This window comes from Gymnodraco acuticeps, unplaced genomic scaffold, assembly GCF_902827175.1.
Source record: "Gymnodraco acuticeps unplaced genomic scaffold, fGymAcu1.1, whole genome shotgun sequence".
Taxonomy (NCBI): domain Eukaryota; kingdom Metazoa; phylum Chordata; class Actinopteri; order Perciformes; family Bathydraconidae; genus Gymnodraco; species Gymnodraco acuticeps.
In genome coordinates this window covers 748-27,696 of record NW_022991809.1, presented here as the reverse complement: position 1 = coordinate 27,696, position 26,949 = coordinate 748, and the positions used below count along the sequence as shown (strand labels likewise).

Sequence of the window (26,949 nt, the reverse complement as noted above, 5' to 3'; positions counted from 1 at the left end):
GCCTCCGTTAGCTTAGCGGTGGTGCTGTGAAGTCATGTGACCGTGATGTAGTTCCTTTATAGCCCAACATTAGCCTCCGTTAGCTTAGCGGTGGTGACGTGAAGTCATGTGACCGTGCTGTAGTTCCTTTATAGCCCAACATTAGCCTCCTTTAGCTTAGCGGTGGTGACGTGAAGTCATGTGACCGTGCTGTAGTTCCTTTATAGCCCAACATTAGCCTCCGTTAGCTTAGCGGTGGTGACGTGAAGTCATGTGACCGTGCTGTAGTTCCTTTATAGCCCAACATTAGCCTCCTTTAGCTTAGCGGTGGAGACGTGAAGTCATGTGACCGTGCTGTAGTTCCTTTATAGCCCAACATTAGCCTCCTTTAGCTTAGCGGTGGTGACGTGAAGTCATGTGACCGTGCTGAAGTTCCTTTATAGCCCAACATTAGCCACCTTTAGCTTAGCGGTGGTGACGTGAAGTCATGTGACGTGCTGAAGTTCCTTTATAGCCCAACATTAGCCGCCTTTAGCTTAGTGGTGGTGACGTGAAGTCATGTGACCGTGCTGTATTCCTTTATAGCCCAACATTAGCCACCTTTAGCTTAGCGGTGGTGACGTGAAGTCATGTGACCGTGCTGTAGTTCCTTTATAGCCCAACATTAGCCACCTTTAGCTTAGCGGTGGTGACGTGAAGTCATGTGACCGTGCTGTAGTTCCTTTAAAACGTTAGCTTTTTTACTTCAGAAATCATAAAGTAGTGTTGATATGTGGAGAGTATCCTTCTGAACAAAACGTGTAAGTATTACGTAATCCAAAATCCAATAGAAAGATCCCATTGACTTTTTGTGGAGGGAACCAGTGAGATGCTGCCTTCAGGGTCGGACTACAGAAATGTGTGCAATATCTGCAGCAGTTGGAAAAGCTTCATCCTCGACTTGTGATACAAGTCACACAGGAAAAACAAACAGTAACAGAAACATGCTGTATGACATTTTATTCATTGTCTTCTTCGTGATTACAAGGTTAAATATTTTGTTCAGTCAGAAATGGCTCAGTATTCAACATGCTAAGTGCTAAATCCTGCCTGTTATCATCACGTCTGAGTGTTGCAGGACTCTTTTGATTGAAGTGCTCTCCACTCTTGTATTGTCAATAAGTGCAGCAGCAATCATCTTCAAATCATGTTTTCTAGCGCTCATAAATCCCGGAGAGACTACAAAGCCTTCCCACATTGTCCCTTTTCTTGTTCAAATCAAATATCTTAGGAATAATGAAAGTGGTGAGCCTCTGAGGTATTATGATTGTGTTCACTCCTGAGAATTCAGCAGGAAGCTATTTTTATTCCGCCCTGTGATTAGTCATTTACCTGAAGCAGCCTGTCATGGGAAATCTTTTTCCTGTCTTCAAACAGTTCATCCAAATGACAAGTGATTTCGCCCGAGGGGAAAGTAGGGCCTATATTTTATTGAGAGGCGAGACAGTTCTTTAATAGCGCCAGAAGTTTGATAATGCTCCGTGAGGTGAATGGACTTTGTGTGTGAGGCCACTTACAGAAATGACTAAACCATCACTCATTACGGCGAGGTGTCTGGGTCCTAAATTCTCAGAGTCATGGTTTATTACACTCTCATTTAATTAACGTTTATTGTGGCATTTAATGTCACACCATAAAGCAAATTGATCACGCTGCCAAGAGGTTATGTTTTCTGTTTGTCTGTCAGGATTAGCGGAGGTCTACTAGCCCGACTTTCATGAAACTTCGTGAAAGGGTGAAGCACTGACTGAGGTAAACAAACACTATTTTTAAATGCATCTTAAATATGTCTCTTTACCCCAGAGAAAGCCGCGCAAGTCTCCTCTGCTTTAAGACAGGATTTGTTTACATTTTGGTTCATTAGCACTATTAAAAGTATGCTAAATTAGCTGTTAGCATGTCCTGTTTGCAATGCATTCATCAATTGTATAGACATCTATCACTGGACTAGTTGGAAGGTGAAGAAGACTGAAGAAATGTCGTGATTCTCAGGCAAAGTGTGCAGTTGCAGGAGCTTCTTTTTTAAAGATTTCTCAGTAGATTAATTGAAGATCAACCCACACAAATTTGGAGTTGATCTGGATCCTGGACTATATTTTTCACTTATGATCGGGACTTGGCACTCTCTGAACGCCATTCTTGTTTTATATGTAGACAGATGTGCTCTTAGTTTCCTTTTCAACCTTTTATTAAAGCCTATCCGACAGTCCGTGTCCATCTGTGGTCGTATTTTGGCTCTAATCCGTCTCGTAGAGTCGAACTCGCTGCACCTTGCCAAGCACTTCCTGAAGAGATTTCCTAAACACACAGACCACAAACTGCATTGTGTGGAAATACACCTTTTTGACACATTGAGAAGAAAAAGGTAAAGCACCCAATGTTTGCAGAAGGAATTCAACCCTGATAACTATGTTCTCAATATTTCAACATTGCATGTCTTACATTTTTAGTGACATCCTTGTCAAGTCTTTTACACATTTTCTCAAGGTCAGTTACATTGTATTGGTGGTGCTTCAGGGAAAACCCAAGTTTTTACATTTTCATTGGAAATCAAGTTGTGGCTTGGGGCACCTGTCACTTCCTCTGCAGACACCAGTAGTTGAGGTTAATATTACATGTTTTAAAAAGCTGCAGTTTTGTGTTATCTTACTTTCCACTGACTATTCTTTAAACTTGTATTTTTGATGCCAATTTGTGTAGTAGATCATTCTCAAACACTGAAACCTAAAAACACTTTGCAGTATTTTGTGGCTTAAGATGCTTTCCATTGTCTGCTGTTTCATAATGTTGATGCTCTTTCTTGTTGACAACTTCCTGCCACTTTTCAAAATGGCAATGGTTAGCCAAAACATGTGCTCGGCAGAAACATGCATGTGACCTGATCAGGGGCGGACTGGGACTAAAAATCAGCCCGGAAACTCGACCGACCGACCGGCCCAACTCGGTACCGCTAGTCAATTGTCAACGGGGGGCCCTCTTCCGTACCGGCCAGTCCATTGATTCAATAATGTTTGTTGAAACTTAAAGATGTCAGGCAGAGGCAAAGACTGGACCAGCATGCCATTGTAGATTTGTACTGATTCAAAAATATTCATGGCATCAAAAAACATTTAATTTCTCGAGGAGCCTCTGCAGACAATTGGAAGGGAAATATCTCAGAAAACAAAGCACTCATTCATCCATTTTTATGGAGAGGACAGACCAACCAGGATGCTCTCTCCTGAAATCGTTTATACCTGTCACCTGCTGCCTGTAGCCAATCAGGGAGGAGCTCTGCAGCAGGTGGCATATCTGCCCTCGTTTGGAGCTGATTTGTACTCAAATGCACCTCCAAGTGTTTTATCAAAAACTCTCAAAAGTCTTCTTTTCATTTTTATTTGTCCCGCTCATGGTACGCAAAACCAAATGTACAATAATTGCCACAAAACATGACTCTACCATTGAGCGAAAAGGAGCAGGGAGAAGAATAACATCTTATGTGACCTGCCCCTTTCTAAAAAAAACAAAATAAATACAAATAGATGGTCTGCCCTTCATAATATATATATATATTTTTTTCACAGCCAAACATAACAGTATCTTAGGGATGCGCCTCAATGCGTATGCAAACAGGAGCATCAATCTCATTACGCCAATCCTGATTGGCTGGTGATCTTGACGTCAACGTCAGGGAATCCACCCACCCTTTAAGTAGCTTGCGCTACGACGCAGCGTAATTCAAAATAAGCACCTCTTCTCGCTTCGCCTTAGCAAGAAGGGCCGTCTGGTGAGACATCTCACTTCATGTTACTCTGAGAACTGGGGTTACGTAAGTAACCTATAGTTCTCATTCATAACACTCCGTTCGATGTCTCACTATGGGATATTGAAACTCCCGTATTGCTAGACATGCTTATCTCGAAAATCACCAAAACAACCAGAACTTAACAGGTAGAACCCTGTCTCAACACGGGGCCCAGCACTGCGCAGGCCACACTTGGAACATCTAGCCTGTAAAAGCGGACAAAAGTGAGCGGTGAGGACCAGCTCGCTGCTGCACAGATGTCTTGGATGGAAACAGCCTTGAACAAAGCCCAGGATGTAGCCAGTCCACGAGTAGAATGAGCACGCAGGCCCGTTGGTGCCTGCAAACCCTGACTCGTATAAGCCAGAGCAATCGCTTCCACAATCCAGTGGGAGAGCCGTTGCCTGGTAACGGGCTTGCCCTTCTGAGGGTTAGCCCAGGATACAAAGAGTTGGTCATTACAACGAAACTCTTTTGACCTATCCATATAGATGCGTAAAGCACGAACTGGACACAGCAAATTCGGCCGCTGTTCCTCAGAGGAACACAGCGGCGGAGGAAATGCCACAATGTCAATGGGGGTACATGAGCCAACCACCTTAGGTATAAAGGCAGGGTTGGGCTTCAGCAACACTCTCGTTTGCCCCGGGGCAAACTGAGTGCATGAAGGATGTACAGAGAGCGCATGAAACACACAAAAAAAATACTTATTTCCCACTTGACGGTTAACGGAAAGAAACAAAACAACACCAAAACATCACATGTATAAGGAAAAGAAAAGTGCAACACCCTCATCTGAGTCCTACTGGAGAAGAAGGTGGAAAGCGACGCATGATGATAACAATAACAACAATAACAATGACATAATCTAAACAGACAAATGAGTTAGTGAAGTTATTTAACAAGTGGACACGCCTTGCTATGGAAATGACTCACATTAAAGCACTTTAAAGGGGAATGCACTTCCTAAAGGGCAGCTCTGGGAATTGTAGGACCTCCAGAAACACAAGAAAGAAAATATTTATAAAACAACACACGTTTCTACCTGGTAAACAATATGATTAGAAGAACAAGAGTAATGCATACCCCCTCTGTGCAAACACGAATATATACTCAAGGACATTTTATAATTGTAGTGTAGAAAATAATCTCCATGACAAGTTAAACCCTATTTTTAGAGACAGCTAAAGCTTTACACATGGGGATTTAAAATGAGGTTTATTTGCCAGTTGTACTTTGATTTAAGTTGCACATATGTGATAATACACTTCACACGTTATTACTGCATTCATTTATATATGAAACATATTGGCCCTTTTTAAACCATAAAAAGGCACATTTGTTTTCCTCAGTCATTTCTGGTTTTGTTCTCTACCTTTTAATGAAAAGATGAACGAAAGCTTACACACATTAAATATGTGAAATCATGAAATGAAGTTTACTGTGCATATTGTTTCAAAACCTACTTTGTGTAATTGAGCGAAGGTAAACCACACAGCGAGTGGAGGTGTAACATCTTTCACACATCAGTAATCAGAGGACATCAAAAACATGGACGATTTTAGTTTCCCCCGAACCCTCTTCATCTTCACATTGTGTTTTCTCCTGGAACTAGTGGTTAGATTTCAGTGCCAGGCAGCGCACTCTTTACTGTTCTGGCATTAAATGAGTTACACCAAACCAGCAGAGAGTCTCATTCACGTCCATGTAATTACAATCAGAGTTGGAGTGTCTCTGAATGAGCCAGAGGATAGCAGCGCCTTCACAAAGCTCCGACGACTGAGGAACAGGAGAAATTAAGCCCTCTCCTTTCAAACCCTCCTGTTCTTATTATGCACCAGCTATCTCACTGCTTTTGTGCTCCTATAATTGCTTAATCTGAGCAGCGCTGGGGTAAAATACTTTGTGGGCAGGCAGCATTGCTTTGACTCACGCTCCCAAAAGGGAATTGCAGCTAGCTTTAATTCTGAAACTCCCAAATGTGGTAATGACCATTGTCAAAAGGGATTCACAGTTTTTCTGTCAAAGCTGCGGTTATATATATAATACAGTATGCTCGATCTGATTTGATCGCCTTTTTAGGTCCTTAGTCTTCTTCTTGAAAGCCTTTTATGGATGGTGGGTGTGGGGAATGGGGTTAGGGTTCATTTGAAAACTCCCACATGTGGTAACAACCATTGTCAAAAGGGTTTCAGATCTCTGCTAGTTTTTCTGTCAAAGCTGCGGGTATAAATACAGTATGATCAATCAGTTTTATCGCCTCTTAAGGTCCTTAGGCTTCTTCTTGAAAGCCTTTTATGGAGGGTGGGTGTGGGGAATGATGGAGGGAGAGTGTTGTTTATCATTCTGTGTAGTTTGCTGTTTATAATGGGCCTGGGCAACACTTAACTAGAATGAGGCCCATCAAGGCGGCCCGATAAGGACCGAGGGATCCGCTCTAGTCAATTACTGCAAAGTGCCAAGTTCAACTCAGCGGGCCCTTTATGAAGTACACCAGCTGAGTAAACAAATTAATCAACAACACAACATGCGGCCCGGGGCAATCATACATCAGGCAGAGTGATCGAGGCTGTCTGCACCAGGAAATAAAAAGGTCCCACCGTTAGAGACGAGAAACCACGCAGGACTCATGAGAAACCATTACACTTCCTCAGACTCTAAACGGTGTGTGTTGGCTCCTCACACCTCGACACACACCGGCTGTAGAGGGGGAAGCTATGTTTTGGAGTCACGGCTCTTTCAAAGTACTGCTGCGGGGTACTACAGCGGAATGATATCTATCTTGTTATTGATCCTCAGTCCTCAGTGATGTCGTGGCCCAAAGAAAAACATGAATTTCCAAAGGTGGAGATTTCAATTCTGTTCGTATAAACGGACGGATGAAGTGTGTCTTGATGACATTCTCCTAAACCGTTAAGAAAACGATGTATAAGCTGAAAATTGGACGCAGGGATTGGCAGGTGTTTCTTAAGTCATGAGGATTACATGGTTTACACTCTTTAGTTTTCCTTATCTTACAATGACAGATGTTCATGTTCAAATAAACGTGCATGCATGAGCTTTCCGCCATAAGAGGGAAAACTGCAGAGAGATTTTGTGTGTGTGTGTGTGTGTGTGTGTGTGTGTGTGTGTGTGTGTGTGTGTGTGTGTGTGTGTGTGTGTGTGTGTGTGTGTGTGTGTGTGTGTGTGTGTGTGTGTGCATGTGTGTTTGCATCCATTAGTGTCATGATTTGACCTTGAAGTACTCCGATATACAACAACCTAGTTTTGTGTCATCTTCAGCCTGTGTATGGGTCAGAGTATAATCAATACAGTGTATTGGTATGTGCTGCACCACAGAGAGAAGTGTGTGTGTTTTCTAACATGCATTTTATAGCCTACAGTGACAGCCTATTTCTGCCCTAACGCCTAATAAAGTGAATTCACTTAGAAATCGGAAAAATAATGAATAAATTCATCACTAAAACAATAAAATATCCAGTATTTACGTTTTGAATTAATAACAGAAAAAGTTAATAAATAATTGTGTATTTACTAACCTACATTCCCTCTTTGCTAAATGTTTTTACTAATTAAATATATTTTTCCCAGCTGGTGCACTTGTTGTTTATCTTTTGCATAATATGCTGCTGAGGATATCGTGGACATGTCTTTGAAAACAACGAACACACAACAAATAAACTATTCATCATAATCCTTCAGCTCATCAGTTATTCGTTGGACGACTGAGAGATTAAATAAAGAGTAATTGGAGTTGCTTTGACCAAAATGAAAGCATTTACTCCAGCTGTCAGTTTGATCTAAATGCATTAATAATGGGTTCTTAATATGTGAATGAGATATGTTCCTTTAAAATGTATTTTCAGATTTGATTCATGAGGCTTAATGGTTTAATTTCCTCTCCAAAGTATTTTCTCTCCGCTGTATTAGGCCAATCTATATTTTGATCAATGGGAAACATTAAGAGCTACTTTTAAAGAGTTTAATACTTAGTTTTTTGGGTATTTTGGTGGATAATAGACAGAGTTCTGGTGAAGCAGCATTGATTTATCTGCTGTCTGCTTTGGAGGTTGACTCTTTTGGTTTCAGAGGGTCGTCCTCAGCTTGTTTTTCTGTTTTCTGTGTCTCCAGTTACCGAAATGCACGTCTCGGTGGCGTTTCAGTAACTCACATCGTTGTCTGTGTTCAGATCTTCCGGAGGTGTTGGCTGGTTTTCAAGAAAGCTTCCAGTAAAGGACCGCGGCGGATAGAGAAATACCCAGACGAGAAGGCGGCGTACTTCAGGACCTTTCACAAGGTACACACACACACACACACACACACACACACACACACACACACACACACACACACACACACACACACACACACACACACACACACACACACACACACACACACACACACACACACACACACACACACATACATACACACATACCATGTATACATCACTTCAGGGGACATTACATTGACATTAACCAACACATGCCTAACCCTAAACCTAACCAAGTCTTCTTTATGGGAGGCGAGTCCCCACACGTGACTGTGTAAACAGATGTAGGTCCCCACAAGTATAGTAATGCTAGGCCACACACACACACACACACACACACACACACACACACACACACACACACACACACACACACACACACACACACACACACACACACACACACACACACACACACACACACACACACACACACACACACACACACACACACACACACTTTATAGAATCCACTATGATCTCCATTTGTCTTATCTATTGATTTACCTTGTCAATACTGCACAGCATTAGAGCTTCAATAGTATTGGAGCTGGAATGATAAGTCAAATATTCAATTAGTTCATTGACAGAAAGATCATCTGCAATTATTCTTATGATCAATACAATCTCCCTAGTCTCGATTTAGCTATCCATAACATGTCGGAAAACACTCAGAAAATGCAAACAGTTTTCAAAGTGACTTGATCACATCTGGAATAAAAACATTAAAGGAATCAGCCAAGAGTTTCATTTAGCCATTTGGCCGACTGGTGATTTAATTATCTTTAGCTGATGAATGTGACATCAATGATCCCCGACCAAAAATGATTGCCCTTCATTGTATTAATGCACCAGATGAATGATCTTAAAACATCCTCTGTGCCACTAAACTAGCCGATATATGTGACACATCTTTGCCAAACGAAACAAGGTGTGGTTTACTAAACTGCTAACACTTTCCCACCAAGAGCCTTGTTTTCATCTTCATATAAAACGATGTAAATCTGTCCGTTGGCCCCAGATGATGGAGTTAAGAATCCATTAAGACACATTTTTGAAACTTTATCTTCTCCTCCAGGGATTTTTGAAAGCAATAATCCAGTGTATAATATCTCTCCCCGCCTCTTAAGCCCTTTGAAATTCTCCAATTATGGCTCATTATCGTGGAGAGAGGAGATGATGTTAAAGGATAGCACCGTGAACAGTATCGAATAGTAATGAGAGGAGATAAGAGCAGATGAGAGGGGTCTCTGACACCTTCGGGGCTTCAGTCTGCCATCATGTAATTATAGATGAGGGGATTTCTCAAAAGAAACATCCTCAGTCTGCACACTGGTACATGATGTTAGCATCCCGTGCTACGCTATCAAGGCAAGTTTATTCATATAGCAGCTTTCAACACAAGGCAATTCAAAGTGCTCAGACATGCATCTTGGGCCTAAACCATTCAATGCTTTATGAACCAGCAGCAGTATTTTGAAATCAATTCTTTGACAGACAGGAAGCCAGTGTAAAGACTTCAGAACTGGACTGATCCACTTTCTTAGTGTTATTGTTTTTACATATTTGTATTGAGCATTAAAAGTAAAACATATACGATTACAGAATAAGAAAGGGGCAGAAACATAACTTTCAGTTTTCTATTTTAAACATCCCACCGTCCATCCCCACCCCGCCTCGACCTCAGGTAAGAAACTAAATTAAGCACACAAATAATAAATAAATAATAAGGGAAAACTGTAAGCAAAAATATTCTTACAATAAGTGTGGGGGAAACTTCTGAAGCAATTGGAAACAGGACTTAGAGAGACACGAGGAGAGCTGGAGCTTTGATGGCAAACACTGACGGTTTATTTGGAGTTACGGCCGGAGAATTGACGAGACATGTGGTGCGTCACGAGGTGACACAGCGGTTGACAAACCAATTCTGAAGAACTCTTTCTGCAGCTCGAGGTTTTAACTAGTTCAGAGTGTAATAATCAACATTCTTCATCAGTGAGACTAAACATTATGGACCCTGAATCTATAGAGCTCTCGTCCATAGGAAAGAACGTGCGTCAGGGAACCTTCGTCCCTGAACAGTAACCTACCTCATGGCGGCTTGTGCTCGGTCACAGACTGGCAACAACAATGCGCCCAAGCTGCCCCTCCTTAAGAGAGATAGCAGCAATACCCAAGCTGCCCCTCCTTAAGAGAGATAGCAGCAATACCCAAGCTGCTCCTCCTTAAGAGAGATAGCAGCAATACCCAAGCTGCTCCTCCTTAAGAGAGATAGCAGCAATACCCAAGCTGCCCCTCCTGAAGAGAGATAGCAGCAATACCCAAGCTGCCCCTCCTTAAGAGAGATAGCAGCGATACCCAAGGCCGTAGAAAGGAGACAGTGAGAGGAGAACGTTATGAACTGTGTCGAAGGTTGACTACCTAAGCAAATGATTCCCTAACAATAAGAATAATATGAACCAAAAGGACTGTCATCTGATCTGTTACCAGAGTGTCTATGAAATATAAAAACGGGCTCCGTATTGTGTTAAAGTTCTTTAAGAGAGAACCTCAGTTTTTCCAACTTCACATTGTTTAGAACCTCCTGGATCCACTGAACATGAGATGGGGGCTCTAATAGATTTATTAGTCAGTATTGTGAATGAAGTGCCTTCCTGCAGACTGCATCAAGCTGTCATACAGTGGGGCAAAAAAGTATTTAGTCAGCCACCAATTGCGAAGGAGTGGCTTCGTAAGAAGCATTTCAAGGTCCTGGAGTGGCCTAGCCAGTCTCCAGATCTCAACCCCATAGAAAATCTTTGGAGGGAGTTGAAAGTCCGTGTTGCCCAGCGACAGCCCCAAAACATCACTGCTCTAGAGGAGATCTGCATGGAGGAATGGGCCAACATACCAGCAACAGTGTGTGAAGACCTTGTGAAGACTTACAGAAAACCTTTGACCTCTGTCATTGCCAACAAAGGGTATATAACAAAGTATTGAGATGAACTTTTGTTATTCGCCAAATACTTATTTTCCACCATCATTTGCAAATAAATTCTTTAAAAATCAGACAATGTGATTTCCTGGATTCTTTCCCCCCATTCTGTCTCTCATAGTTGAAGTTTACCTAGGATGAAAATTACAGGCCTCTCTCATCTTTTTAAGTGGGAGAACTTGCACAATTGGTGGCTGACTAAATACTTTGTTGCCCCACTGTATGTGTGTGGCTCCCAGAAGTATCTCATACATACAGCGCAGGAGTGAGCGGTGAACACACACAGCTACATCCAGATCTCTCAGGTCTTCTGGTCAGCTCTCTGAGTCAGAACTAAACACAGAGAAGTTCAGTTACTATGCTCCAAATATCTGGAACAAACTCCCAGAAACCTGCAGGTCCGCTGCAACTCTGACTACTCTTAAATCCAGGCTGCAGACTTTTCCTTTTTGCCGCTGCTTTTAATTGAACTATTCACATCTCACACTGCACTGTAACTTTTATTCATGTGTTTCTTTCTTCTCTTCTTTGCGCCATTTTCTCAATTTGTTTCGTTTTTGTAAAGCACATTGAATTGCCTTGTGTTGAAAGGTGCTGTATAAATAAACCTTGCATTGGCTTACATGATGTTAGCATCCCACGCTGCTACGCTATCAGTATTGTGAATGAAGTGCCTTCCTGCATCATGCTGTCATATGGGGGGTGCTGTGTGGCTGTACCCCTCCTCCCAGAAGTATCTCACACACACAGCGCAGCAGTGAGCGATGAACACACACATGCACCAGTGCTCCTCGTAATGCATCGCCACAAAGATCAAGAAAGGTCCCGTCCGAGGGCTTCATTCAACGCTGCGCTGCTCTGGGAGGGAATAGGCTGCACTGCTGGCTGATTTACACAATCACCACAAAGGGGATTGGCTTTATGTCGTTGTTGTTTCTCTCTCTCTCTCTCTCTCTGTTTATTTCCCTGTGCCCTTTCCTCTGTCTTAGAGGCGCCGGGCCACTCAGTAAAACAATCCCTAGAATATTTGTAGCTCCTGTAGAAAAGTTGTTTTTCTGTGAGCTCTGCAGAGATGGAGCTGTGTTTAAATGCCTGAACAGAGGATGGTTTTAGTTACACTATATTAGGGTGGCTGGTTAACTTGTTTAGTTTGGAGGGAAATATCTCAATAAATATTAGAGGGATTGTCATTTAGATTTCCACAGACCTTCATCGTCAAAAGTGGATGGATCGCAAGGACTTTTACGACTAACATTTTGACATTTATGCTTTTTATTGACACTAGAAGCTGATTGTTTTGTCTTTTATCCGAGCTACTTCACACGCTTCACTTCACCTATACGGCGGTCAAGTCGGAATCTAATTGGATGAATGATTGTCAAAAAACAAGGACAATAATACATAAAGACAGTAACCATTTTAATTGGATTTCTCGACGTCTATCGGAGGGATTGGCATGCAATTTGATACAGACATTCATCTTCCCCTTCGAAACATTACTGTATCGACCCCTTCATTTCTTCTAGCACCTTTATCAGGTAATGTCCAAAACACCTTGGATCACGACTGAATACTTGCTGAACTAACGTCATTCCCTCGTCTTTTATATCATCCTCAATCCATGATGTGCTGGTTTAATAAAAATAAACGTCTTCTATGTCAAGCGTGATGTTGCCTTGACATCAAATGACTCATCAACATGTATCAGCCCAGGTATTTCAATCCCGAAAAAATGACCTGCCAACGTCAAGATGTTATCATCGTCACTGTGTGCATGTGGACTGAAAGCACGGCTGTGTGCCGAGTACACTTTTTGATATCAAATTTGACGTACACCTTTTGAAAAGATGGAGGAGAGGAGAGGAGATGAGGAATAGGTCTCATCACAAATGATTCACTTTACTCGGACTCTAGCGCCTCGGGCCAGGAATGCACCCAAATCTCTCTCTTAGACACACACACACACACACACACACACACACACACACACACACACACACACACACACACACACACACACACACACACACACACACACACACACATGCACATCTTCACACACACAGGCAGAGATGAGAGGCTGTATTCATGGCTCAGAAGTGGATGCTTGCTTTGTGTCAGTTATATGTATGAGTCTGCCCGAGGATAAGAACACAAGGTACCGTTTCCTCACAGGGGAATAAAACATCCACTTCTCATATAAAATATATATAGATACTATCTTTAAGGTGGCTATCCTTCAATATCCATATCCTGCTCGCACTTCACTAAGTATTAGCTCTTTGTTAGCTGAATGCTGAGCACAGAAGAAACGTGTTATATCTAATGATATGGAGCACATAAACGTGTAGTCCACATATGTTGTGTGTGTATAGGGTCTTTTATCTTTGGACCTTTACAAAATGGGCACTGAGCCCAGCTAATTCATTCCCAACAGGCTGGCAACAAGCCCACAGTTAGCGCACAATGGACAACAGTAATGTAATGGGCCTTATCTCCCAGGCAGAGCGAACACACAGAGGACCGTCGAACAAAATGGCCTGTAAATGCGGGGGATATTCAATTAAATGTAATCTTCTTCTTTTTTTTCATCCGCAATCAATCTCCTGGTAAAGTGATTCGGATGCTTTTGATCGCCCTCCTCTCCTCATTGACTGGAAAACCAGTTTCAAGGACAGGAGGCTGCTTAAACAGCAGCTGCACAATTACACACTGTGTGCATCGGGTCACATTCATTCAGAAAGTGCTTTTAGCGATACGTTGTGTTGCTTTCTGTCATCAGCAGAAAACGGCTAATATTTACTTCCTTTCCGTTCCTACCTTTTTATGCTAAGCCTTTAAATACTACACTTTCAGCAAAGTCAATGCAAGATGGAAATGAAGTCTCTGCTGCTGTTCATAATGTGCTGCCTCCTCTCTCTCTCTCTTCCTCTTTAGATCACTGAGCTCCATAACGTCAAGAACATAACCCGGATGCCGCGGGAGACAAAAAAACACGCGGTGGCGATTATTTTCTGCGACGACACATCCAAGACGTTCGCCTGTGAATCAGGTGAGTGAGGAAATTAGGGAAGGACTACTATATGTCTTTGTTTTGCATGCAAACACAAGAGGCTGCATGAGAAAAGTTTGTCAAGAAGCGGAGGAAGACTGAACTCCAGTGAGAGGTGAAAGAGGCAGTGGAGAATTGGAGTTTAGCCAAGTGTTGCTCATTTGCCGCCATATTAAGAAGTGGGAGGATCCGTTCCGAAATATTGATTTTCATACTGCAGGTATATGAGAAATGATATTGGCCGTTGTTTACAGTGTGTTGCAACGGGTTGCAACCCAATTATGGACTGTAACAATCGAGATTGCATCTAATACGTGGATAGGAAGCCAAAGAGGCACATGATTGTATTCGTTAAGGTGAAAATAAATGGAGCCGGGTGGGGAGGATAAGGAGGATGAACCTTAATGTGACGGGGTAAACTTCTCCATCTTAAAGGGCCCCTATTATACTGTTCTTCCTCAATATATCACAGGTCTCAGATATATACAGAGCCTGTCTCTGATTGGCTGAAACACCAAACAGATCATTGCAGCATTACCCATAATCCCCTCTGTTTCAGCCCTGTTTCCAAAGTGCTGATTCTCTGTCTGTTACTTTAGATGAAAATAAGGAGCCCCTCCCCACGCCCCTCTGAGAGACATTTGGTTACAAAGAACTCAATGGTGCTCTAGGAGGAGATTCAGGTGATAAGGGGGGGGGGGGGGGGGGGGGTTACCTTGGTTGCTGATTGGCTAATGGTTACACAAGACAACACATCGTTATGACATCATAAAGTGGCCAAAATCTGATCAGCTCATTTTCAGACAGGTTTTTATAGAAATGGATCAAAAAGAGAGAATCTTTGTTCCTGAAACTTTCAGAGTCTCTTTCCACAGAGGGGACACATGTTGATGTAGAAGAGACATGGAGAAGAGGGGACACATGTTGATGTAGAAGAGACATGGAGAAGAGGGGACACATGTTGATGTAGAAGAGACATGGAGAAGAGGGGACACATGTGATGTAGAAGAGACATGGAGAAGAGGGGACACATGTTGATGTAGAAGAGACATGAAGAAGAGGGGACACATGTTGATGTAGAAGAGACATGGAGAAGAGGGGACACATGTTGATGTAGAAGAGACATGAGGAAGAGGGGACACATGTTGATGTAGAAGAGACATGAAGAAGTGGATTTTGCGCATGAGCGTGGTAGTCGATAAACATGAGGCGAGATGTTATTGACCTCAGAGTGGTGCACTCTCTCTGTCCCTTGGCTCATAGCCAGGCACAACCCCCTCCTCTTCACACCACCATATGGATGGTTCTATCACCCTGCATCAATGACCTCCCATTGACCTTCACTTCCTGGAAGCCCTTTACAGTTACACCCCTCACGCCTCACTACCTTATGTCAGCATATGTACACAAATACTAATTCAACATTTTCTACTTTCTTGTTTATTTCCAGTCTTTAATTTTCATTGTGCAATGCCATGTCTTGTTATGCTGCTGCAACACAATCATTAACATCAAGAAACACTTGATGTTAATGATTTCTATGGCTCTGTTCTGGTGTTGTTAACCCTAACATGGTTTTCAATGTGGACATGCACACAGACACATTTGTTTCTGGAAATCTTCCCCCTGGACAGAGTTTTACAAAAGCTCATTTTAAGTGACCTCACACACTGTGTGTGTGTGTGTGTGTGTGTGTGTGTGTGTGTGTGTGTGTGTGTGTGTGTGTGTGTGTGTGTGTGTGTGTGTGTGTGGTGTGTGTGTGTGTGTGTGTGTGTGTGTGTGTGTGTGTGTGTGTGTGTGTGTGTGTGTGTGTGTGTGTGTGCGCACAGACCAACACACAAAGAAATATACAATCACAAACACACCTGTGTGCATGGAGACGTGGCTCGAGTCCAGGACCAAATGAGAAGCAATTGTAGTGGAAACATTTGTATTTTAAAGGCTTTATGTGACTATAATAAAAACTAGAGAGACCTTATCTCCATGTCAGTCGTCCCACTGATGTGCGATGTCAAATAGTTTGTATCTGAAACTCAACCTGTCAGATGGAAAGTCTTAAACGTGTCTAAAGTCCTAGAGAACCAAATAACGATGAGGTGTTGACAGGTTTTAACAGCAATAAAAAACATAATTAGGCCTCATGGTGATCTCCTGATATATATATATACACTTAAAATAACTTGCGATGCCTTCACCCAGGCATGTGCTGTCAAAGACACACGACACAAAAGACGGTAACAGATCTGACATTTCTTGACAGGTGTGTGCTTTGGAGATAAAGAGAGTGTGACCTGCAGAGAGAACAAAGCGTCATCTGCATACAGTGTTATCTTTGAGTATCCTGATCACATGTATCCTCACTCCTCTTCTCTAACACTAACGGAGCCTACACACGGCGGCGTGCGTTGCCGCTTGGCGGTGGGCGTGTCTTGAGCTTGGGGAGTCAACGCGACCAACAACCAATCACATGAATGTCCCGCCCCGGACATACAAAGCAAAGCATTCATGCTACATCCATGCTGGCTAAATATACTGTCTATGCTTGCTAGCTGTCCATTCAAACGAAGTACACTGGATATAAACTCCCCAAACAGGCGAACACCTACCAGTTTCACCCACTGTCTCTGCCACCTCCCCCCATGCCTGGCTCCTCCGGTTTGTATCCCTGTATGTAAAGAGGGACTGGTCATATACCGGGTGATTCCCTCCCTCAATTTTTTGACATATGGGAAATAACTGCAGTCTGGCTCTCCCAACATACACGCGGTTTGATTGGCTAGCGCTTGTACTGTCAGATTTGCATATGCGGGATTTGATTGGCTGACGCCTCCGTCGAGGCGGCAAAAGTAGAACATTGCTCTACTTTTGCAGCGAGCACCACGAGAGAAGCTACACTTTGCTCCCACAATGCAGTTCGGCAAATCGTGACGTCACCCCATTCAAAGTGAATGGGCAGAAACGTTGAAGCGGCAACACACGCCGCCGTGTGTAGGGGCCGTAAGCACCACTCAATCCTTTCCCATCACACACCTACAGAAACATCCTCCCTCCTCCTACCATATTCTTCATGCACGGCACATCAACTAGCGAGGCTGATGAAGTGTTTGTTTAGCCGAGTTTCCACTCAGTGGTCTCAAAAGTGTGGGAGTTTGGAGTAGGGATGCATACCGGTATTACCGAAATACCGGTTACTGGTGGCTACGGTATACCGTACCGAAATCAGATCCGGTTTCGATACTTTAAAAAAATATATATAGATATTTTTTTAAAAGTGAGTCCGTGGCCCGTGATGGCGGGTGTTATAAATTAGATTGCATAATCGTTTTTCTTCATATTTTATGTATCTTTCATTGTTTGTTCAACACTAGAAAGGTAAAAGTCCCACAAATGAACTGTGATTGTTTTCTCTCACCAGTGAAGGCAAATGTTGATTTTAAAGATGAGATTTGTTTGTTTGTGCAATGCCGAGATCTCATGACCTTTATTCTATTATGTATTTGTTCTCTAGTCGAATCTCAGGTTTAACATTAATTATAACGGTGCTATAACGGTCTGTTTGCATTGACAAGATCAAGGTGTGCTATTCACGCGGCACACCTGATGTGTTATAAAAGATATTCCATAATCGGTTTTCTTCATATTTTTAATCTATCTTTCATTGTTTGTTCAGAACTAAAAGGTCCAAGAAGTCCCACAATTGAATTTAATATTCATTTGACATGTTAACTATATCGTAAAGCGCTTCATGGGAGTAATTGTGGGATGATACATTTTCAAAGTATCACGATATGTATCGGTTGAGTATCGGTATCGTTCAGTGGTATCGGTATCATAAAAAAGTCAACGATATGCATCCCTAGTTTGGAGGCATTCAGAGGCCATGGTAACTCTGAATGAGACGAGCTGAATCTTGGGAGGCATGGGCGAGGAGTTAGAGTGCAGAGCTGCTGCCTGTAAGTGTGTGTGTGTGTGTTTCTGTTGTGTGTGAATGAAGTGCTTCAGGCAGCGGCAGACCTTTCTTTCACCCTGCAAAGTTGTGTGTTTCTGTCCCACTGGACTCTACAGCTGATCTGAAAAACAGGCTGTCACTAAATCCTAAAGTGAGGAAAGTAAAAAAGACCGAAAAGATATTTCCCTCCAAACTAAACAAGTTACCAACCCTAAAAAGTACACAATCCTGCATGGATTTGATGGACACAGAAACATGGTGCTGCTGTTTCAAAATGCGCCTCTGTACACATCACTGGACATGGTGACATTACCCAGAATTCCCCTGGGCTTTGAGCTTCAGAAAGATAACCAAATGCCTAATTTCATCCTCCAGTAACTCTCACCAAAAGCTCACAGAAGACAATTGGAGAATCTTCCACTCTGTAAACACCGTTTTGTTTCTAAATCAACAGGAAGTTGAATTGATATTCACAAACAACAAACTGCCATGCAGACTCGATTCAGGGAATTATCATTGGTCTCCACTTAGCCTCCAATTAAAGCATTCAGTCTCACAATGAATGCCCTCCCACCTTTAGGTGCCAGCTGTCACATGTTGTAGATATAACTCCGGCTCACTTCAAAATGAGTTAACAATAGAGCTGCAGGGATGAGGCCACTAATCCATTTGTCAAACGGTTTTATACAACATAGCAGAATATGTCAGCCTCTTAAGAGTAAAGTTTGACCCTGATTGCTATCATGATAAAGTGAATATCTGGCATGCAAAGCTTCGTATGAGCATCAAAGCAAGCAAAGATGACATGATGTAAACCAGGGGTGGGGAACCTCCGGCCTCCGGGTCGTATACGGCCCGCGAGACCATTTGATACGGCCCTCGATGTAATTTATAAATACACGCAAAAAAGAAAGAAATTAAAGAAATCTAGACCGCAAAAGAATTAAACAAGCGAGTACCTGTTTTTCCTTGCTAAAATCAGGGTCATTGAACACAACACGAGCCTAACGTGTCATCACGTGGGCTGCTCCGGCACTTCAGATAAGGAGCCGTACACATGCCGCAGTTTTTGCGTGGCTGTGTCTTTAGTTGAAAGCCCAGTGGCGATCTGTTCATCTGTCACACTGATCATACAGTCAATAACTTTGTTGTTATTAGCATCTGGTTAGCTAGCTATGCTAACGAATATGAGAAGCTTTTTCTACAACCAGTGAGGTAAAGGCACATCTTTATATGATCATTATAGTTATAAAAAAATAAGAGAATAAAGTAAACGGGTATAAAATACTATATGATAGTAAAACAAAGTTGTTATTAATAAACAAAAATACAGTTTGAAAGGAGAGTGATTTGTAAAATATCCATAAAGAAAAAGAAAATCTGCTTCCAGTTCTGTTTCATATGGGTGTTGAGATGTATCCATAGATCTCTTCATGTTGCTCTCAAAGTGCACCAGATTGATGCTTTTAACTTCAACATTTAAAAAAAAATCTTGGGGGAGCATGCCCACGGACCCCGCTAGAGGAGGTTAGGTCCCCCCCCCTTAAATCATGTTCACATGGTTAGGACACTAAATACATTACATTACATTACATTACATGTCATTTGTTAGACGCTTTTATCCAAAGCGACTTACATACATTCAGTACTGTGGACAATCCCCACAGGAGCAATTTGAGGTGAAGTCCTTGCCCAGGGACACAACGAGATGCTGACTGCAGTGGGACTCAAACTTACCCTGATTCGAAGTCCTTTGCATTGAATTTGCACACATCTTGTGTCCATATCTTTCTGTTTTGGTGGTCCTGCCACAACCGTGCACGTGCATGCATGCGCGAGTCATGGTAAGATATCTGGATTGAGAGGTTGCTTTTTCTTTGCACACCATGAAAGAAAGGCCAAATGAATGGGCTGTGATTTTAGTTTTTTTAAGCAGAGGTCAATAATTTGTACGGCCCTCGGAGGATGTTGAAAAAATTGAAATGGCCCTTGAGAGGAAAAAGGTTCCCCACCCCTGATGTAAACAAAGGCATTCAAGATGTTCATACACAAACATTACAAAAGTGACTTCTTCATGATGTCCCCTTTAAACTTGATGAAAGCAATACACTTTACTGAGTCTTTGTGTTAAGCTAAGCTAACTGAGCTTCATATTTAAAGTACAGATATGAGAGTGATATCGATGTTATCATCTAACTTTCAACAAGTAAGCACATAAGTGTTCTCCCTCCTTCCGTTGAAACATCCTCTCTGTTTTTATAACGTGCCGCATTTCCTTTCCACTTAACAAGCTACAGCTTCAATTTGGAAAATAGCTTATTGATTGTCTGAATGCAGGATCAGTAGCTTCAGTGGTGACTGCGGACATACGGCCTTGGAGAAGCCTGCCTTTTTTTGTTTGTTGCTGAACCCACCTCCTCTTTTAATCTGCACCTCATCGATCAGATGGATTTTCTCCCCGTGGCTACAGTTAGCACGTGTCCTGTGCATGCAGCGTTTTATCCTGATTGTGATTTATGTGGCTCACTAAAGGCAGCACTGCTGTATCATCTGTGTTTTATTATGTTTGCAGTGTGCAGGATGTGTGTGTGTGTGTGTGCAGAGGTGGGAAGTAGTGGAGTACAAATACTTCGTTACTGTACTTAAGTATATTATTCTGGTATCAGTACTTTACTCCGCTACTTTTCACTTTGACTTCTCACATGTTGAACTCAAATACCTGTACTTTCTACTTCTTACATGTTGAACACAAATACCTGTACTTTCTACTTCTTACATGTTGAACTCAAATACCTGTACTTTCTACTTCTTACATGTTGAACTCAAATACCTGTACTTTCTACTTCTTACATGTTGAACTCAAATACCTGTACTTTCTACTTCTTACATGTTGAACTCAAATACCTGTACTTTCTACTTCTTACATGTTGAACTCAAATACCTGTACTTTCTACTTCTTACATGTTGAACTCAAATACCTGTACTTTCTACTTCTTACATGTTGAACACAAATACCTGTACTTTCTACTTCTTACATGTTGAACTCAAATACCTGTACTTTCTACTTCTTACATGTTGAACTCAAATACCTGTACTTTCTACTTCTTACATGTTGAACTCAACTCAAATACCTGTACTTTCTACTTCTTACATGTTGAACTCAAATACCTGTACTTTCTACTTCTTACATGTTGAACACAAATACCTGTACTTTCTACTTCTTACATGTTGAACTCAAATACCTGTACTTTCTACTTCTTACATGTTGAACTCAAATACCTGTACTTTCTACTTCTTACATGTTGAACACAAATACCTGTACTTTCTACTTCTTACATGTTGAACTCAAATACCTGTACTTTCTACTTCTTACATGTTGAACACAAATACCTGTACTTTCTACTTCTTACATGTTGAACACAAATACCTGTACTTTCTACTTCTTACATGTTGAACTCAAATACCTGTACTTTCTACTTCTTACATGTTGAACACAAATACCTGTACTTTCTACTTCTTACATGTTGAACTCAAATACCTGTACTTTCTACTTCTTACATGTTGAACACAAATACCTGTACTTTCTACTTCTTACATGTTGAACTCAAATACCTGTACTTTCTACTTCTTACATGTTGAACACAAATACCTGTACTTTCTACTTCTCACATGTTGAACACAAATACCTGTACTTTCTACTTCTTACATGTTGAACTCAAATACCTGTACTTTCTACTTCTTACATGTTGAACACAAATACCTGTACTTTCTACTTCTTACATGTTGAACTCAAATACCTGTACTTTCTACTTCTTACACTTTGAACACAAATACCTGTACTTTCTACTTCTTACATGTTGAACACAAATACCTGTACTTTCTACTTCTTACACTTTGAACACAAATACCTGTACTTTCTACTTCTTACATGTTGAACACAAATACCTGTACTTTCTACTTCTTACATGTTGAACTCAAATACCTGTACTTTCTACTTCTTACATGTTGAACACAAATACCTGTACTTTCTACTTCTTACACTTTCAACACAAATACCTGTACTTTCTACTTCTTACATGTTGAACTCAAATACCTGTACTTTCTACTTCTTACATGTTGAACCCAAATACCTGTACTTTCTACTTCTTACATGTTGAACACAAATACCTGTACTTTCTACTTCTTACATGTTGAACTCAAATACCTGTACTTTCTACTTCTTACATGTTGAACTCAAATACCTGTACTTTCTACTTCTTACATGTTGAACACAAATACCTGTACTTTCTACTTCTTACATGTTGAACACAAATACCTGTACTTTCTACTTCTCTCATGTTGAACTCAAATACCTGTACTTTCTACTTCTTACATGTTGAACACAAATACCTGTACTTTCTACTTCTTACATGTTGAACACAAATACCTGTACTTTCTACTTCTTACATGTTGAACTCAAATACCTGTACTTTCTACTTCTTACATGTTGAACACAAATACCTGTACTTTCTACTTCTTACATGTTGAACTCAAATACCTGTACTTTCTACTTCTTACATGTTGAACACAAATACCTGTACTTTCTACTTCTTACACTTTCAACACAAATACCTGTACTTTCTACTTCTTACATGTTGAACACAAATACCTGTACTTTCTACTTCTTACAGGTTGAACACAAATACCTGTACTTTCTACTTCTTACATGTTGAACTCAAATACCTGTACTTTCTACTTCTTACATGTTGAGACTCAAATACCTGTACTTCTACTTCTTACATGTTGAACTCAAATACCTGTACTTTCTACTTCTTACATGTTGAACTCAAATATCTGTACTTTCTACTTCTCTCATTTTCCAAACAGGCTGGTTCCTTTAGTTTGAATGTGTGTTTGGGTGGCGTGATCATTATTATTTAGAGCAGGGGGTACTCAAATACAAATCTTAAAGGTCCAAAATAAATTGTTTCAATACGACAAAGGTCCGTTATTACGGTCATTCAAACTTTTAAACAATTGCAACAAGATTCTTAACACGAGGTTGCAAAAACAAAAAAATAATCTGTATGCAGCAGTTTTCATTGTTATTGTGTCTGTGCTTGATCCCTCAGAGTCGCAGAGCTGCACAGTTATGAATAAAGGCAGCTGCCCCCTCTTTCATTCAGCATTCCCATGATTGCGTTATAAATGTCTTCCCCCTTGTGTGTCCACTGAGGTTCGTCAGGCCCAACACATCTTCAACAAACTCCCCCTTTGCCTCATCATAACAACTCACAAACACCAGCAACTGAGCATTGTCAGTGGTGTCAGTGGACTCACCCACAGCTAAGGAAATGCACTGTGCATTTTGTATTCCTTCACAAAGCTGATGAATCAAATCACCAGCCAGTATTTATGTTCTTCTGGTTGCTGTGGAATCAGAGAGGGGGAGTTGCTTGATTTGATCTGTTATTTCCTCTTTTTGTTTGCCTTCAACCATGGTCTCCATCACTTCTGTAACGTGTGTGGGTGTGTGTGTGTGTGTGTGTGTGTGTGGTGTGTGTGTGTATGTGGTGTGAGTGTGTGTGTGTGTATGTGGTGTGTGTGGTGTGTGTGTGTGTGTGTGCGTGCGTTGTGTGTTGCAGAGCTGGATGCAGAGGAGTGGTTGTAAGCTTCTGGTGCGTGGGAGTGGCCTCGGCAGCCGTCTGAACGACATCAGCCTGGGGGAGCCGGACCTGTTAGCAGCGGGGGTTGCAGCGGGAGCAGAAATGGTGAGTGCCCCAATTAGTCACATTCAGGGTCAAGCTCTGACTCTCAGGAGAAGTTAGCGGTTGCAGAGCGTTAAAAAAGCAAGTCCTCAGAGGGTTAGGGGAGCAAAACATCCTCCCGTCCAATTAGGCCCGGCTAATAAGGGCCATTTTTTGTCAATATCTGATCCCCAAAGTCCACCTGTTGCAGTCTTTAAAGAGCGCATGTTGGTTTCAACTTTAAAGTATGAGCGTGCGGTGTGTGTGTGTGTGTGTGTGTTGTGTGTGTGTGTGTGTGTGTGTGTGTGTGTGTGTGTGGTGTGTGTGTGTATATGTGTTGGAGCACAGGTCACAGGCTCTGTTCCAGCGCTAATGAGAGCTGCTGTGCATCACTGGCTTCCCTCATAATGAAGCTTGTCACAGAGATGGATGAGATTATGGCTCCAAAAGCCATGTGAAATAAATGTGCTTCATCCCCACATATTCCACTCACAGGAGATGGAAATGGAAAAGAGAGGAGACAACGGGGCGCTGGCTATACACACCGGAGCTCATTCTCTGTGTCATTGTGTAAACTGGGGAGGAAATTGAAAAGGCAACAGCCAAAGAAGAGAAGTTAAAGTTGTAAAGAAGGAAGGCGAAGTAATTGAAAATAATCGGCAGTCATTTCATTTCTCCGCAGCCGAGGAAGTGAAAATTGTATTCTTCAACATAGCCATTTTTTTTTTTTAGATATTAATTAAGTTTTTTGGCGAGCGCACTGGAAGTGTAGCATCACCACTCGACTGAAGTGGTGGTGCTCATGGGAAGAGTTGCAGCAGTGAAATAACCCTGAATGAATCAAGAGGCCCTGCAGCCATGTTTCAATTATCTCCTCAAACTACTACTATATATCTACAACATGATTAAATCAGAGTTCATTTTCCCTGTCCCTAAAAACACGCCGCACTATGCCATTGCCATTTCCTATCTCCGCTTGCAGGACACACGGCTTATTTGAATCATTAAGCTTAATTAGTGAGAACTAATTTAGATTATAGAGCGCTCCCTCTCTGTCTGCCTCCCACAGCTTAATGTGACGGGGCAGATGCAGCGGCTGATCCCAGAGCAGCTCACTTTACGGCGTCAGGTGAACTTAAAATACCTTTTTTAAGCGACTCCACTTTTGACACGTTGGAAAACACCCTCTACCTTCGAGTGAATTGAGTCGAGGCAGACTGTGTATTTATATAGTGCTGCAGGGGTGACACATTTTGGGGTTTCTTCCAATGTTTTTCGTACATTATTTAAAAATAAATAATGTCATCAAACGCTTATTATATGTACACGTTTGTTTCAGCAGAATATACTCTCAATTCTATGACTTTTAAAGCTGCTAAAGCTAATATGCTAGCATGACCGCAGTCACATGACTTCATCTTGACCACTACTAAAGGCGGACATTTCTCAGTGATATTTAAGCCATGCACATTTAAAAGAAAATAGCCCAAGACAGTTCCCCAGCAGCTCCAGTGGATCACAAGTTTGTGAAAGAGAATATTTCAAATGTCACTTTTAATGCTTCAAGCTCAACAAACTAAATATATGAATCTCCATTTTACTGAAATAAAGGCAACCGCTCAAACACGGAGATACAAATAGTTGCATGGCTACTGTAGAGAGGCTACCACTAGAATCCTAGAATTCAGGTTGTCTTTGATTGGTTTATTCTTTTTAACTAATGAGGTTTTTTGAATCTCTCCAGAGCGGTTCAACGTGTACCTCATGCCCACGCCGAACCTGGACATCTACGGGGAGTGCACCATGCAGATCACTCATGAGAACATCTACCTGTGGGACATCCACAACAACCGCCTCAAACTCGTCATGTGGCCGCTCAGCTCGCTGCGGAGATACGGGGCGAGACTCCACCTGGTTCACCTTTGAGTCTGGAAGGTGTGTGTGCGCGCAGATCAGTGTGTGTGTGTGTGTGTGTGTGTGTGTGTGTGTGTGTGTGTGTGGTCTAGCATTAATATACTTGTGGGGACCTAAATCTGTTTACACAGTCACGTGTGGGGACTCGCCTCCCTTATGGGGACAAAATGGAGGTCCCCATGAGGGGAATCATTAATTTTAGGGTGAAGACTTGGTTAGGATTAGGATTAGGATTAGGGTTAGGTTAAGGGTTAGGGTTAGGCATGTGTTGGTTATGGTTAAGGTTAGGATAAGTCTCCAAGAAATGCATGTAAGTCAATGTAATGTCCCCTGAAGTGATGTATACATGGTATGTGTGTGTGTGTGTGTGTGTGTGTGTGTGTGTGTGTGGGTGTGTGTGTGTGTGTGTGTGTGTGTGTGTGTGTGTGTGTGTGTGTGTGTGTGTTGTGTGTGTGGTGGTGTGTGTGTGTGTGTGTGTGTGTGGTGTGGTGTGTGTGTGTGTGTGTGTGTGGGATTGAAATGTTAGCGGCGGGAGGGAAAAACAACGTTGGAAATGTAAAAAACTTCAACAAAGCGCTTTTCGGATATGGAAGCATCCCAGGAAACACATGCCGCAGAGCGCTTCAGGCATTGATGTGACAGGTGCCTCTGTGAGAGTGTGTGTGTGTACTGTTATCTACTCAGGCATGTGTGTGTTTGACTTCAGTTCGGTATTATATCAATGCCCCTCTCTCTGTAAGTGCACGTTCAACCATGCATTTTCTGTAAATCAGCAATTCAAGAGTGAACGCGATCAAAGCATGTGCGTTTATCTCTCTGTGTGTGTGTGTGTGTGTGTGTGTGTGTGTGTGTGTGTGTGTGTGTGTGTGTGTGTGTGTGTGGTGTTCCTGGCGCAGGATGTGTGACACAGGAGAGGGTTTGTTCACGTTCCAGACGCGGGAGGGGGAGATGATCTACCAGCGGGTCCACTCCTCCACGCTGGCCATCGCCCAGCAGCACGAGAGGATGATGGAGGAGATGGAGAAGAGCTCCCAGGTACACTTTAACATTTTCTGCTTTTTGTTTTTCTCGTTTACCGCAGCAGCTCAGGGTTTACTCCAGCTCTGCCAACCTTACAAACAAATGAGAGCAAGGGTCGGCACAAACAAACGCAGGATATTCTACCCAGAGACCCAGAACAAGATATGATTGGTTGCTTTCTTTTCTAACACAACACCACTGAAATGCGTAGCGCATGGTCCGAGAAGGAGAAACAA

General features: G+C 42.1%; 1 protein-coding gene across 1 annotated transcript in view; it reads left to right on the top strand.

The window, feature by feature from the left end:
* Positions 1-26,728, top strand: part of dok6 (docking protein 6) — a gene marked incomplete at its 3' end in the record, with an annotated part of 47,787 nt that extends 21,059 nt beyond the window's left edge. Inside the window, 7 exon segments of the mRNA XM_034199652.1 lie at positions 7,992-8,099; positions 13,990-14,104; positions 23,678-23,697; positions 23,699-23,782; positions 25,505-25,675; positions 25,677-25,714; positions 26,590-26,728. Coding sequence (XP_034055543.1) covers positions 7,992-8,099; positions 13,990-14,104; positions 23,678-23,697; positions 23,699-23,782; positions 25,505-25,675; positions 25,677-25,714; positions 26,590-26,728 — 675 coding nt within the window.
* Between the last annotated feature and the right edge of the window lie 221 nt (positions 26,729-26,949).